The sequence below is a fragment of the Synchiropus splendidus genome, chromosome 12 (genome assembly GCF_027744825.2).
Source record: "Synchiropus splendidus isolate RoL2022-P1 chromosome 12, RoL_Sspl_1.0, whole genome shotgun sequence".
NCBI lineage: Eukaryota > Metazoa > Chordata > Actinopteri > Syngnathiformes > Callionymidae > Synchiropus > Synchiropus splendidus.
The window spans coordinates 18,468,855-18,481,741 of NC_071345.1; the positions used below are offsets into that span (position 1 = coordinate 18,468,855).

At 46.5% G+C, this 12,887-nt stretch overlaps 2 protein-coding genes across 2 annotated transcripts; both read right to left on the reverse strand.

The window, feature by feature from the left end:
• Window positions 1–448: 448 nt before the first annotated feature.
• sqlea (squalene epoxidase a) lies at window positions 449–4,396 on the reverse strand. Its single transcript, XM_053881398.1, has 11 exons — window positions 4,045–4,396; window positions 3,064–3,304; window positions 2,682–2,859; window positions 2,152–2,248; window positions 1,966–2,079; window positions 1,690–1,861; window positions 1,525–1,620; window positions 1,275–1,417; window positions 1,119–1,215; window positions 962–1,049; window positions 449–884 (listed from the first exon to the last, which is right to left on the reverse strand). Exons 1-11 carry the CDS (start codon window positions 4,297–4,299, stop codon window positions 692–694), a joined length of 1,674 nt encoding a protein of 557 aa, XP_053737373.1. The 5' UTR covers window positions 4,300–4,396; the 3' UTR covers window positions 449–691.
• Window positions 4,397–4,915: 519 nt separating this feature from the next.
• On the reverse strand, window positions 4,916–12,837 carry LOC128768326 (xylose isomerase-like). The gene is made up of 14 exons (XM_053881137.1): window positions 11,783–12,837; window positions 11,424–11,500; window positions 11,294–11,366; window positions 11,111–11,223; window positions 11,009–11,034; window positions 10,806–10,943; window positions 8,883–8,992; window positions 8,715–8,810; window positions 8,557–8,640; window positions 8,347–8,473; window positions 8,186–8,291; window positions 5,706–5,888; window positions 5,569–5,643; window positions 4,916–5,500 (listed from the first exon to the last, which is right to left on the reverse strand). The coding sequence occupies exons 1-14, from the start codon at window positions 11,946–11,948 to the stop codon at window positions 5,417–5,419; spliced, it is 1,458 nt and encodes a 485-aa protein (XP_053737112.1). The 5' UTR covers window positions 11,949–12,837; the 3' UTR covers window positions 4,916–5,416.
• Window positions 12,838–12,887: the final 50 nt, after the last annotated feature.

The window sequence follows — 12,887 nt, forward strand, 5'->3', positions numbered from 1 at the left end:
AATCCCCACCATTATGTCCCTTTTGTCCGTTTTACATTTTGAAAGACATGACTCAAACCATCTTGTTCCTGGGTGGGGAAAACTGACATGGATGACATTGATAAGGACAAATGGAGGCTGTCTAATAATACAGATCTGTACCTGAGGTAGGAAACTATTTCGATAAATCAAGGTGTCAAACTTGGCCTTGAAGGGCCACAGTGGCCATCTCACAAAAAAAACCATTGTAGTTTGCCTGAATGGAAACATGTTTTTTTCCCCACCAAAACATGCTGGGAATTATAGTTCAATTTGGCTGTATGTTGCGTGTACAGAAGGGTCGTAGTTCTGCTCTGACTCCCACTAACACTCAGACTTGACTTGTAAGGCATTGTATAAACACATACTTTCCAAAGTGTTAATGTCACTGCACAGCTTCAGTAAGCAGACACAAGTTTCACGCTTCTATTCAAAACACAACTTTATGTCACCATTGGTTTTCAAAACATTTAAATACATTTGACAATTTATAGAATTTTATCGTGACACCGCAGTCGCCAGAGACGAAAAAGTGCACAAGGACAAACTTTTATTGACGCCACACAGCTTAAAAGCTTCGAAAGGCAGAGACGTGACATCGCTAGAGGCATTTCAGACGGCAGGTCCGGTTTGACCTGGGGCCGGGTTGTCTAGTGTCCACACGATGGCGCTGTCAGTACACCAGGTACTTCAGCTCCGAGTAGATGAGGGGGAACATGACTGTGCAGGCTCGGTACAGGATGGCGCTGCTCTTGATCACAGCCCGGTGTTTGCTGTGCCACGACTCAGATCTGAAGTTGAAGTAGATGGCGTAGAGTGCCACGGCAAAGAAGTGGCCAATCAGGGTCAGAGGTCGGGGGGTGAGTCTGGAAGAAACCAGCAAGTCAGTGGTCTGGTCAACAACGTATCCTGTCAAATAAGTAGGAAGTAAGGAAGTATTTACACAGAGAGAAGTCCGATGGGTCCGTTGATGCACTCGCCTCCCAGCTTGAAGTACTGGAAACAGGCTTTCCTCAGCTCGTGCAGCGAGTCTGCTCCAACAACATCACATTAGAGTTCAGCAGCAGATGGTCGTAGATCACAGTCCACCAGCAACTCACCGTCTGTGGCGGCAAACAGCTCGTAGAGCGCCTGAGCCAACACGTTGACCACGAAGGAGTGTGATGACTTGCGCTCCCAGTAAAACCTCTTCTTGGCCTGGAGACCAGAGAGGAGTCAGATGCCACAATGCCGACCTGCCAGAGTCCCTAGCTCACCTTCAGCATGGCAGCCTCATCATGCAGGTCTGCGATGTTTTTCAGGAGACTCCTCCAGATTCGGACGTCATTGAGGGCGACGCTCATCCCGCCTCCAGTCAGAGGATGTCTCATGTTGTACGCGTCCCCCAAGAGGACCACGCCTGCATGCACGTCAATCCACACATTCATTCATACAGTCAGCATAAAAGTAAAATCAAAGTTCACAACATCTGCTCGTGTCCTGGTGTGGCTGAAGAAGCTGACCCACCTGGCTTATTGACAGGGGAGGGGGGCAGGAAGCTAGCCGGCATGGAGCGCAGCCTGTCGTTCTGCAGCGCCTCCATGAATGAGTCCCTCAGGTGAGCTGCAGACACAAGCCCAGAGTCACGCATCATGTCTGCAGGGCAAAGGCCAAAGGTCAGGCATCACTTACCGGGCAACTGTGGGTGGACTTTCTCTGCCATGTACTGCTGCAGGTCGCGTGGCATCTCGCCCCTGATGTCCACCAGCACCCTGGTCTGAGACGAGGAGATCTGATAGATCAGAACCGGGCTGGGGTCGGCCAGAACCAGCTCGGCGTGGTTGGCTTTGAACTGGGAACAGTCCTGGGGGAGGGATCGTTCCGCCATTACTTTGTTCAAAGATAGTCAGCTGACTACCATGAGCTACACTGAGCATCTGCGCTCAGACGTCGGTTCACCACACATACCTTCATCAGGCAGCCAACAAAGTGCGAGGAGATGTGAGCCTTCCCTGAGACCAGACTCTTCCGGAACTTAGAGAAGCAGCCGTCGGCCACCACAGTGAGTGGAGCGTGGAGAAGCTGCAGGGCATGTGGGGGAGCAGACAGTGATGCCAGAGGTCTCCATTTTACACGAGAAACCGGTGACCTCACCTTGACCTCAGCGGTGGCTTTATCTCGGTACTGGACTCCAGTCACACAACCATCCTCCTCCTCCATCCTGGTCACGGTGCCTTCTATAAATGTGACACTAGAGGGCGGAAAAACACAGTGAGACGCGAACCTATTCAGAACAGTGGCTTTAAGCTTAACGGGTTTAAACAAGTTCAGTCATCTTTGCAAAAGTGCAGCATTCTCTCTGCATATGGTATAATGGAAACACCTTAAAGCTTTTGTCCAACCCCTGTTCGTCATTAAATATGACAAGAAACTTTTTCCGTTGAGGGAAGAAAGATCTAACCTAATCTAATCTTCTCACAGTAAGTCAGCAAAATTGTTGTCATCTCTATAACAAACAAAACAACTCAGAAATTGAAATCCTGTACACCTGCTGTATAGTGTAGCGCTGTTCTTTTTAGATTAACCGTGTATAGAAAATGTTTTGAGTGGACAGCTCTGCTCTGACTGGTGTGTTTGTGACACCAACAGGATCCTTCTGTGCTGGACCCACTCCACAGACTCACTTGCTCTCGGCCATGGCGGCTCTCCTCAGGCCCATGATGAACCGGCCGTGGTGGAAGGCTCGACCACACTGGACACCGTCCTCCTCCTGTGGGTACGGGATCTCCACCTCTGACCCACTGTCTCTGTCGTGAATCACGTAGCCTTTGACCAGATGAGCGTCCAGACCCTCCACTGAGCCTGAGCAGGAGGACACAGTGGAATGAAGGTCTATGAGCGCAACATGTGTCTGGACTGAGCTTCGGCATGGAGCACCACAGAGACGTGTTGTTGGCCTTCCTTATTTGAAGTGCATTCAATCTTCTTGTCATGTAACTCAAAACAAAACAAAAACAACCTGTAGTAGTAAAACTACTGTGGCATTGTCTGCTATTCATGACTGACCCTCCAGGCCCAGGTCCACCAGCGCTCGGAACCCCCCGGGCTGCAGCAGCTCTCCCACGATCCTGTCGGGCTCCTTCAGATCTCGCTCCACCACCGTCACCCTCCTGCCGTCCCGTGCCAACACAGCAGCCATGGCCGAGCCCAGGACCCCGGCCCCCACGATCACCACGTCTGGGTCCTCATCTGACTTCACACTGGAGCTGGAGGAGCTGTGGTCCACCCCGACTCTTGACCTCAGCCCCTGAATGAAACAACACCCGGGTCTGGTTTAATGTCGTCGACCAAGCAGACCAGCTGACAAGTCAGTTATTGGGAACATTGTGCTCGTGGTGATTCTAGTTCACGCTAATGTTCATTTCAGTCTGGACTCTTAAGTCCTGCTCTTCATTTGTCATAGTCCCCGCAACCCGGCAACAGGTTGAATCTGTTGAAAATAGTGGTCCGTTTCTACGTCACCTCGTGATGTGAACCGTCCTCATGACGCACCAACTGCTGGCGTTTATTGCTTTATTCTGGGTGGCTTTATCGCCACTACTGTTATAATAATAATAATCATCATTACACATTTGTTTTATTATAATTATTTTAAAGAAATAAAACCTCGAAAAAGCCGCGCCCCCGACCTTACATATTTAACCGTCCGCCGGCAGCACCGGATTTATTGTCTAACTCAAGAAAATACATAAATACGATTTCATAACGAAAAAGCGATAAGTGAAACCTACTTAAAACCATAATCTTTACCCGAACTTTGTCCGATACATTGTGATGAAACTATTAAATTGCGCTAAAACTCTGAAACTGTCCCGCTGGCTTCATGGACAACAAATGCAAATAACGCTATAATATATCTATAAGTGGAAGCGGTTATTATCAAGCTCATATGACGGTGTAATGACGGATCAATATGCGGCTCGCTCGACCGACTGTCTATCCTCTGGAGTTTATTCGTCAGGGGAGAAACATGAGGAATGCGCTCACCTTCTTGATGTTTTCGCTCTTTCCCGGTCGAGATGAGAAGATGTTGAGGAGGGGGGACAGCGACAGCAGGCTGACGGACGAGTGAAGCCCCTGCGACACTTTGTGGAGCTGGAAGTGTCGGAGGCAGGAGAGCAGGAGGCCGGCGGACAGCAGCAGGAGTCCCGGCAGCAGCAGCTCCGCAGGGGCCAAACTCAACACCGAGTCCGACTTCTTGTACAAGTAGGTGAAACTCGCTATTCCTAAGAAGGTCCACATGTTGGTCTTTTGTTTGTTTGTCTGTTTTTGATGATTGAAGAAGGGGAAAAATGTTTGATGTGTATTTTAAAATGGGGTGTTTTCGGCTCCAGTCATGATGAGCCCAGAGACGCTCATTAAAAAAGCACAAGACAACAAGAGCCGGTGAGTTGATGTCCCGCCCCCTACGCCACTCATTTAACCAATGACAAGTTGCGAGTCAGTGAGCAGAGCTCGCGCTATCCCGTGATTGGGCAACAGCTACAGGACGAGTCCGCACCTTGGCAGCTGATTGGTCAGCCGCCCGGCAGGACGCTAGTATGATGTGATGTCATTGACAAGGTGCCCGTGGAAGTGAGCGGACCTCCAGCGAAGATGTGAAAAGATGAGTCCAAAAGTCATATTCACGTGCGCACAAGTCTGTTATTATTTTTAAAAACGGCAACCGTGATGCTTTATTTTACTACGACGCACATCTTTAAATGAAACACCTCCAGTATACGGGATATTTTAAATAGGGAAACCGCAGCGAGCACAGTTTAATCATTACACTGTAATGAAATGTCAGTCATGCTGTGTTTTATGTGTAGTTTACACACTCAAGTAATCGTGTAATCGGTTGCTCATTCATTTATACAAGTCAAGCTTTAGTGAGAAAAAAGGTTCAGGTTTGGCGGTTATCAACATAAAAAGGTCAACAACCAGACCATTGTTTGTTAACATGTATTGCACATCACCATTATTTTAAATTCAAAGTATATAATATATGGCGAGGTAAAGCATGATTGGTGACTTATTTATTGAGAAAATGTCTCATCACTTCACATCAACTTGAAACAGTTATGAGACTGAAACATTACAAGAAGCTAGACATGTTACAACGGAAAAAAATATCAAAGAATTGAGGAATAAATGTATAAAGGTGAAAGCATTGTCTTAAGTATTAAAAAAATACTTTAGAGACATATTGAAATGATTGAAAAATTAGTCCACAGATGAATGAGATGGTTGTCAGAAGACATTAGGAACCAGACACACAAAACCACCCAGACTAACAAATGTGAAATCCTTCTTTTGTATATATTTTCACTTCATTTTATAAGTCGCGGTGACACTGCTGCTCAGTACACGGTGTGGACTAGAGGTAGTGGTTAAAGATGGACTCGTATTTCTCTTGCTTTCCTGACGTCACCTTTGGCTCTCCATTCTGCTTGATAAACTCCTGAAAACAGAGCAGAAAATTCGGAGCATAATAATCAATTTCTGACCCCAGCTAGAAGAAAGCCTCACCTCCATCTCCTCTAAAGTAGCAGAAGCCTCGTCCACTCTTTGACCCAGGCCGTGACTGAAGCTTGAGTAGCGCTCCTGTCAGGACACAAAGTAAAACTGGTTTACTAGACCCCCAACATGTGAAGAGGATCTGTTACCTTCAGCATGTTGGAGAGAAGCCCGTCCTGGATGATGCGGACAGCGTTCCGGAGTCCTCGTGCAAAGGCATCCATGGCAGCGATGTGGGCGATGAACAGGTCCTCCGGGTCCGTGGACTCTCTGCGCACTTTGGCGTCAAAGTTGAGGCCTCCAGGCTGCAGACCACCTTGTTCAACGATGGTCTGGAGGAGTGAGTGCAGTCAGTGACAGAAGAGGCTCTATAACTTCAACTGCATAACAATTCCACAAGCTCAACGACTATGAAGGCTAGAAATTGGGCCAGAACCTCTGCAAATCAGCTCAGAGTGACATTTAAAGAGAGTTAAATTCTCATCTTATTGGCAGCCAGTGTTCACTGGCACCAGTGGCCACCGATCTTCTTGCAACTGTGAGCTACTCCAGGCGTGACAGCATCAGTTTGGTACACACTGCTAAATATACACAATGTATGTATTCCTCTAACACACTATCCATATACCACTGGATGTAGTATCAAGACAGGAAACACAAGCTCAAACACAGTAAGATGGTTATTAAATGAATTTATTTTTCAAGGCCTGTGAGCTCGTTGTTGAAATAGCACCATCCAGTGTTCAATAGGAATACTGACTCTTTCAAAATCATTTTTTTATGTTACACTTCAAAATTCGAATATAGCTTCATGCAGCTGGACTATTGTGGTCAACAAAGCGAATTAAAGAAAGGTGAAAATTAAATCAACGTGAAATATTCAGTGAATTGTGTGAAACTTAGTCAAGATTCACTCAGGTGCAGTCTGTGCTTTGGCGCAGACATGTAAATACGACCTGCTCGACTTATGCCCACCCGTAATTACGACCACGGCCAGCACATGCTAATTTTTTTTTTTCATTCAATGTCTGGCACCGCAGCACGTAGCAGCCCGGCAACACGTACGACAGTAACAGCAGCACAGCATCCCAGCATCTCACTCTCACACAGAGATCTGCCACTACACTAGTACTTATAACCCTCGCGTCGGCTATTTTGAATGGCATTCGACTGACGTCCAATCTGACTTAAGACCGATTGGTCGGAACTGATCCGGGTAGTAAGTTGGATGCTACGTGTACAGCGGTACCTCGGTTCTCGACCACAATCCGTTCCAGACGGCCGTTCGAGAAGTGATTTGTTCGAAATCTGAATCGATTTTCCCCATTACAGTTAATGGAAAAAGAAATAATGCGTTCCAAGCCTTAAAATAGTCTTTTGTAGGAGTGAATGTAGAGTGTTGCGCTGTTCGTCTATGTGTGTGGCCGCTGCATGTGGGAGGGGTTGCCGAGTGAGTGACGTCTCTCCAGAAGTGAAGAGGTGCCCGGTGCGTGTCCAGCTCTGAATGTGCGCTTCTGTGCAGTTTGGCTGTGACAAAGTCATAAACCAAGTAACGCTCTGTCCCAGACTCGCCTCATCCCTGTCCCAGCTCCAGCCAGGACATCAAACCCTGGAGTGAGCGCTCCAGCCTCGGAGGTGTGGAGAGCGAGCACCTCCCCTGTGACAGTCTACCACGGTCCAGTGCGGAGACAGGAAAGGTTTTACACCTCAATATGAAGAAGAAACAGTCAGTAAATGTAGCTAACAAGACACGTCTGCATACAGAGGCTGCCTTATACACAATAACAAAGCGTGTCGTGGGTCAGCTGATCGCTCCGCGCACGTTTCCGGCTTTTTTCAGGGCTGTTGGAGTTCTGGATTTTCGCTTGAAAGCAAAAAAAATCTCGAAATTTTTGTTCCAACTCTGATTTGTTCGAAGTCCGGGACGTTTGGAAACGGAGGTACCATTGTATATGAATATGTTAAACATGTGGTGGACTGTGGGTGAACCGTTCAGTGGCAAAACTATGTGCCATTACCATTCAAGTTAAATTGAGTTTTCAGTAAAACGCCTTCCCATTAGCGGCATCGTGTGGCTATATATGGCATAGCAGTGGAAAACTAACGCACAATTTGGCTTCTAACCTGACTCAAAAGGAGTAAATGACGAAATAAACAAATAAAAACAGACCACCCACTAAACATTAATCAAATATTTACATCAAACTCGGCACATATTTTTAGATCAACAGGGGAAACGTAATCCAAAATCCCTTCAGATGGATTCAATATATATATATTCAATATAAATCACTTTTTCATTTTCACTTTTAAAGTTATTTAAAATATTGTTATATTTCAAATGTTGTGGTCATGAGGTGGAGCCCGAAAATGTAGCACTATTGATACGCAGAGTTCCATTCACCAGTGGATTATACATCACGTTTGCGCACCATCTGACTCAATGAGAATTATTTGTCTGAAACTAAATGAAGGTACTTCTGCTGATACGGTCACAGGCCGCGTGCAGAGTGTCCTGCTTGCTACATGTTGTCACCACTGGTGAGTGAGAACAAAAGTGCTTCATCTAAAATAAATTATTTTTCTAAAACTCCAGTATAAAACAAACAAAACGACAGAAGGCTCTGACCTTCATGACTAAGGTAGTGTTCTTGATGTCCATGGGGAACTGATCCGTGTCCCAGCCCAGGTCAGGGGAGCCAGTGTTGGAATCCACAGAACCCAGCATGCCAAACCTGCGCCATCCAGCGTTAGGACACTACCACACACATAAAGTCACAGGCCACTCACACTGAAGCCATGATGACATCATGCTCGTACGAATGTCCCGCCAGGGTGGTGTGGTTGGGCTCGATGTTCAGCTTGAAGTGACTCTCCAGACCGTGATGCTTCAGGAAGCCGATCACACTCATGGCATCTGGGATACAGCACCACACGTCCACGTCAGATTCGGCAGAACAGTCTAGAAGCCGCTCCTGGCTTCCTGAAATGTCACATCACCGTAGTCATACTGGTGCTTGCACGGCTCCTTCGGCTTCGGCTCGATCAGAAACTGGCACTTCAGTCCGATTTTTTCTTTGTATTCTGGTGATGACAACGTAAAAACGATTGTTACCAAGCACTGACACACTGAGAGACGCCACAGCATTTCGACTCACTGACGGCCATCTTGAAGAAGCTGGCCATGTGCTTCAGTTCAGCAGCAAAATCGGTGTTCAAGATGGAGTGGAAACCCTCTCGCCCCCCCCAGAACACTGGCAGAGACACGCGGATGAGCAGAACAGCCTGACTCCACTGACAACACACTCAGACGGGGACGTCCGTACCAAAGTTCTCTGCACCCAGTTTCTTGGCAATCTCCAGCCCCTTCTTGACCTGAGCGCCAGCGTATGCCAAGACGTGGGAGTCCGGGTTGGTGGCTGCGCCGTTCATGTACCTGTCACATGACCAAACACCTGTCTGGGTATTCTGTTTTTCCTCCACCAGTCCCCTCATAAGTACTTGTATTTTTCCCCCGTCTTTAACACCCTCCTTCACTCTACACTAACAATGTCACACTCACACAGTTCACACTCTACTTATCACATTTGTTTAAAAAGAAAAATAGACAGGTTGTGACCACACACCAACTTTTAGGTTTGATGAATCACTTTGCGTGACCTTTATACCATTTGCATTTTCACCTCCCAGGACGGCCGCTACCTTCCGTTACATATCATTTGACAAATGAGTTCAACATATTTGATAAAGTTTGCTACAGTGCTAATGATGCACGTCATACAACAAACAGTGAATAACGGCAGTAATAATACTTGTGAATAAAACAGTTATTTATTATTCAATAGTAGACTAAGACATTTCTGCGTTTTGGCTCGAAAAGTCAATTTGGTTCATCGATCTCTGGGCCTGTACATGTAGTTTACATTGTTGTATGGACCAACCTTGGACAATCTTGTGGGGACATTTTGGCTGGTTCTCATCAGGTTTTGAGGGTTAAAATGTCCAACAGGGTCTGTATAACTGGGTTTCAGTTTGGTGGGGGTTAGGTTTAGGGTGAGAGGCAAGAGCAAGAGCAAGGTGGAACAAGCGTCAGACCCACATCCCTGGGAAAAAGATCTGTTCAAAGCATCTGTTCCTGAAGAGAGAGCTACAGAATCTTCAATGAAGTGAAACTAAGGCTGCGACTAACAACTATTTCAATAGCCTGAACTAGTCAAGGGGTGGCCAACCAGTCCGAGGCTAAGAGCCACATTGTTTTACTGTGTTGCTGGACGAGCCACATCCTACAGATATGTGAGGCTGTAAGGCTCACCTGAACAGCTGGTCACGTGACTTAGCAGCAGTATAGGGGTTAAAGCTCATCTCTGTGTGTCACTAGGTTGCTGGTTCATGTCCCGCGTATGTCTCTTGTACATGTATTTTTAAAGTTCATACATTTTACTGTGATCCTCCTCAAAATATCAAGTGACGTAGATTGAAATGTGTGCGCCATTTATTTTACTTTTTTATTGTGTGAGCGACGCTGCAGACTAGAGCGTCTCATCTTCACTCCACTGAATTACACAGACTTCACAACGATCAACAATGAATAACAGGTGAAACACGTGCCATAGGTTTAGTTTAGGGAAAGACAAAGTGAAACATGGAACTAAGTCATGTAAATCGTGTTGATCGTGGATCTGATGATGGTCCAAGTCTTAGGAAAGCAACTCACATCGGCATTGAACGCGCTCCAAGCTGGCAAGGTTTTTCGTCTATCTTTCAAAGTTACCCTCCAGACAAAGTCTTTGATCAATATTTTGACATTTCGCTGGAATAGCTCTTACTTTTTTATTTGCTGAATAAGCAATCACCTCAATAGCAAGTTGAACAAAACTGCAGCCAGTTTGGCGGCTCATTTGGTGAAGAGCCACATGAAAATGGGGAAAGAGCTGCATGCAGCTCGGGAGCCGCAGGTTGGCCAGGTCTGGACTAACCGAATGATTAGCACTAAACAGTAAACACTTGCAGAGTGTTACGAGCAGTTTTACAGTTTTCTTGCTCAAAGGTTTGTTGCGCCGATGGTCCCACAGCCTCAGCAGTTAGCGACTGATCGACGAGTCGATTTATTATAGTGAAGTCGAGTCTAAACCTGCTTCAAAGCCACATAGAGTGAAATAAGAAATAAGTCAGAGCAACTATTCAAAGACAGAACAAGACAACTGTTTCCTAAATGTCAAGTTCCCAGCTCTATGGAATGGCATGCTGACCTGGGATGAGCAAACAGGTTGCAGGTGACCCACAGAACCTTGACTCCGGTCTGCTCCTGCAGCTGAAGAGCCACGTCTGTTATTTCATCCAGATTCCGGTTGGACTCCTCCAGGGTGGAACCCTCTGGAGCCATGTCTCTAGAGGAATAGCAGAACCATGAAGGAAAAAATCTGCCATCCGTCTGAGGCGTTCAGGTACTCACCTGTCATGGAAGGTGTAGTATCTGACCTGGAAACAAGCAGATCCAAATCATCCCTGAAACACTCAGATCAGTCCACACGGGAGGAACATCATGTCCACTTACACCAAGTTTGGTGAAAAACTCAAAAGCAGCTCTCAGTCTCTTCTTGGCTGCTTCCATCGGGGGCCCTTCATTCCAGGGCCGGCGTAGAGTTGGAAACCCAAATGGGTCAGCACCTGGGGTCAGGAAAGCAGAGTAGGAATAAGATCATCCTAGACGAGGTTCAGCTGCGCCTGGTTCCAGTACCGGTTCCACAGAAGGAGTGCCAGTAGCAGACCGAGAAGCGCAGCCAGTCCTCCATCGTCTTGCCCATGAGAACCTGAGGAGCAAACACCAGGGTACAATCACGTCCAGGTGCAGAGAGGGTTGCACTGACCTCTTGAGCGTCGTAGTGTTTAAAGCACAGCACATTTCCAGGTCCGGAGCTGGGTGAGTATGGGATCCGCTGGATTCCTGAGAAAAATATATACTGAGACTGCGCATGTCACTTTTTAGATCCCCGGCGCCAGAGGCGTCGTTCAAAACAAGAGAAAAGTCCATCACACTGAAGCATCACTGCAGCTACCTTCGCTAGCATCTGTGTTTGGTTGGCCGTCACAACACAGGTAAAACAAAAATACAGAACTTCAACTTCAGTCGAGGAACATTTCAGCTCGCTTCAGTTGCCAGCATTGCTACACCCACTTTGTCCTCCAAACACGAGCATGGGACACAATACGTGAACGCAATATTTACCCGGAAAGAATTCCTCTTGTGCAGCCATAGTGCCGCTGTCACACTCGTTGTTGTTGTTGTCACTGCCTGATCTGGTCCGCCTACCTGATGTGGTCCGCCGGAAATTCCTGTAATGGAACCGGAAATTGCGCGTGTTTTGCCGACTGACGTTTACTGGTATGCGCATGCGTACATGGTTAAATCGCGCAAATGTTTTTACTTATTAAAATAGTTCATTTACTTAATCTAGATTTAGCAATTGTATGTTTTGAGTTTTATATTTTATTTTTTTTAAATCCAGAATTATTGAATCAATAAACATTTCAACCTCCTCCAATACATTTGACCTGTGCAACGACCTGTGTTGCTTCCGATACATTATCATTATTGTATGAGACACATTTCTCCTTACATTTGTTTCACATAGATTTAACAGGAGCAGGAGTGAGCACTTCTGTTCCTGAAAGAGGTTTAAGTCTACTGTGGTGCGGTGCTCGAGTCCGTTCATGTTGTTGATTTTAAAAACAAAGAACCAGAATTTCTGACAAAAACATACAATTTCTAAATCTAGACTATGTTAAGGGAAAAAAAAGTACAAAAACGTCATCAACTTTGCTCGATATACAGTAACCATGTAAGCATGTGCTTAGCAGTAAACATCAGTTGGTAAAATGTGCAATTTCCAGGTTCCAGCACCGGAATGTCAGCAAAAATACTGCGTGGAAACTTCCTTTTCATGGAAACATGACGAGACTACGATTGGGGCATTACGCAGGCACTGATTCGAAATGTGGGACGTCTGCATAGAAGAGAAATGGGCGTCCAGTCTTTGTGGTTTTGCAGTTCCCAGACCTCTCCTGAGCTAAAGGCCTGCTCTCAACAGTAAACTGAGTTACGGAGCCATGATGCTCTGCAGCCCAGTCCCCCCATCACAGGTTGATGGCTACAACATGGGTTTTTCCGGGCGAAGGAGCTTCATGGTGCCAAGACTGAGCCTGGTCACATCAGACCAAGCACATGACAGGCGTTTGATCCATGTCCATCTCTGGAGCTCATCTACACTGTGATGGGTGGATGTCATCACACGGGTTTCCATGAAAAGGTGAAAATGAGTGTAATTCGCCGA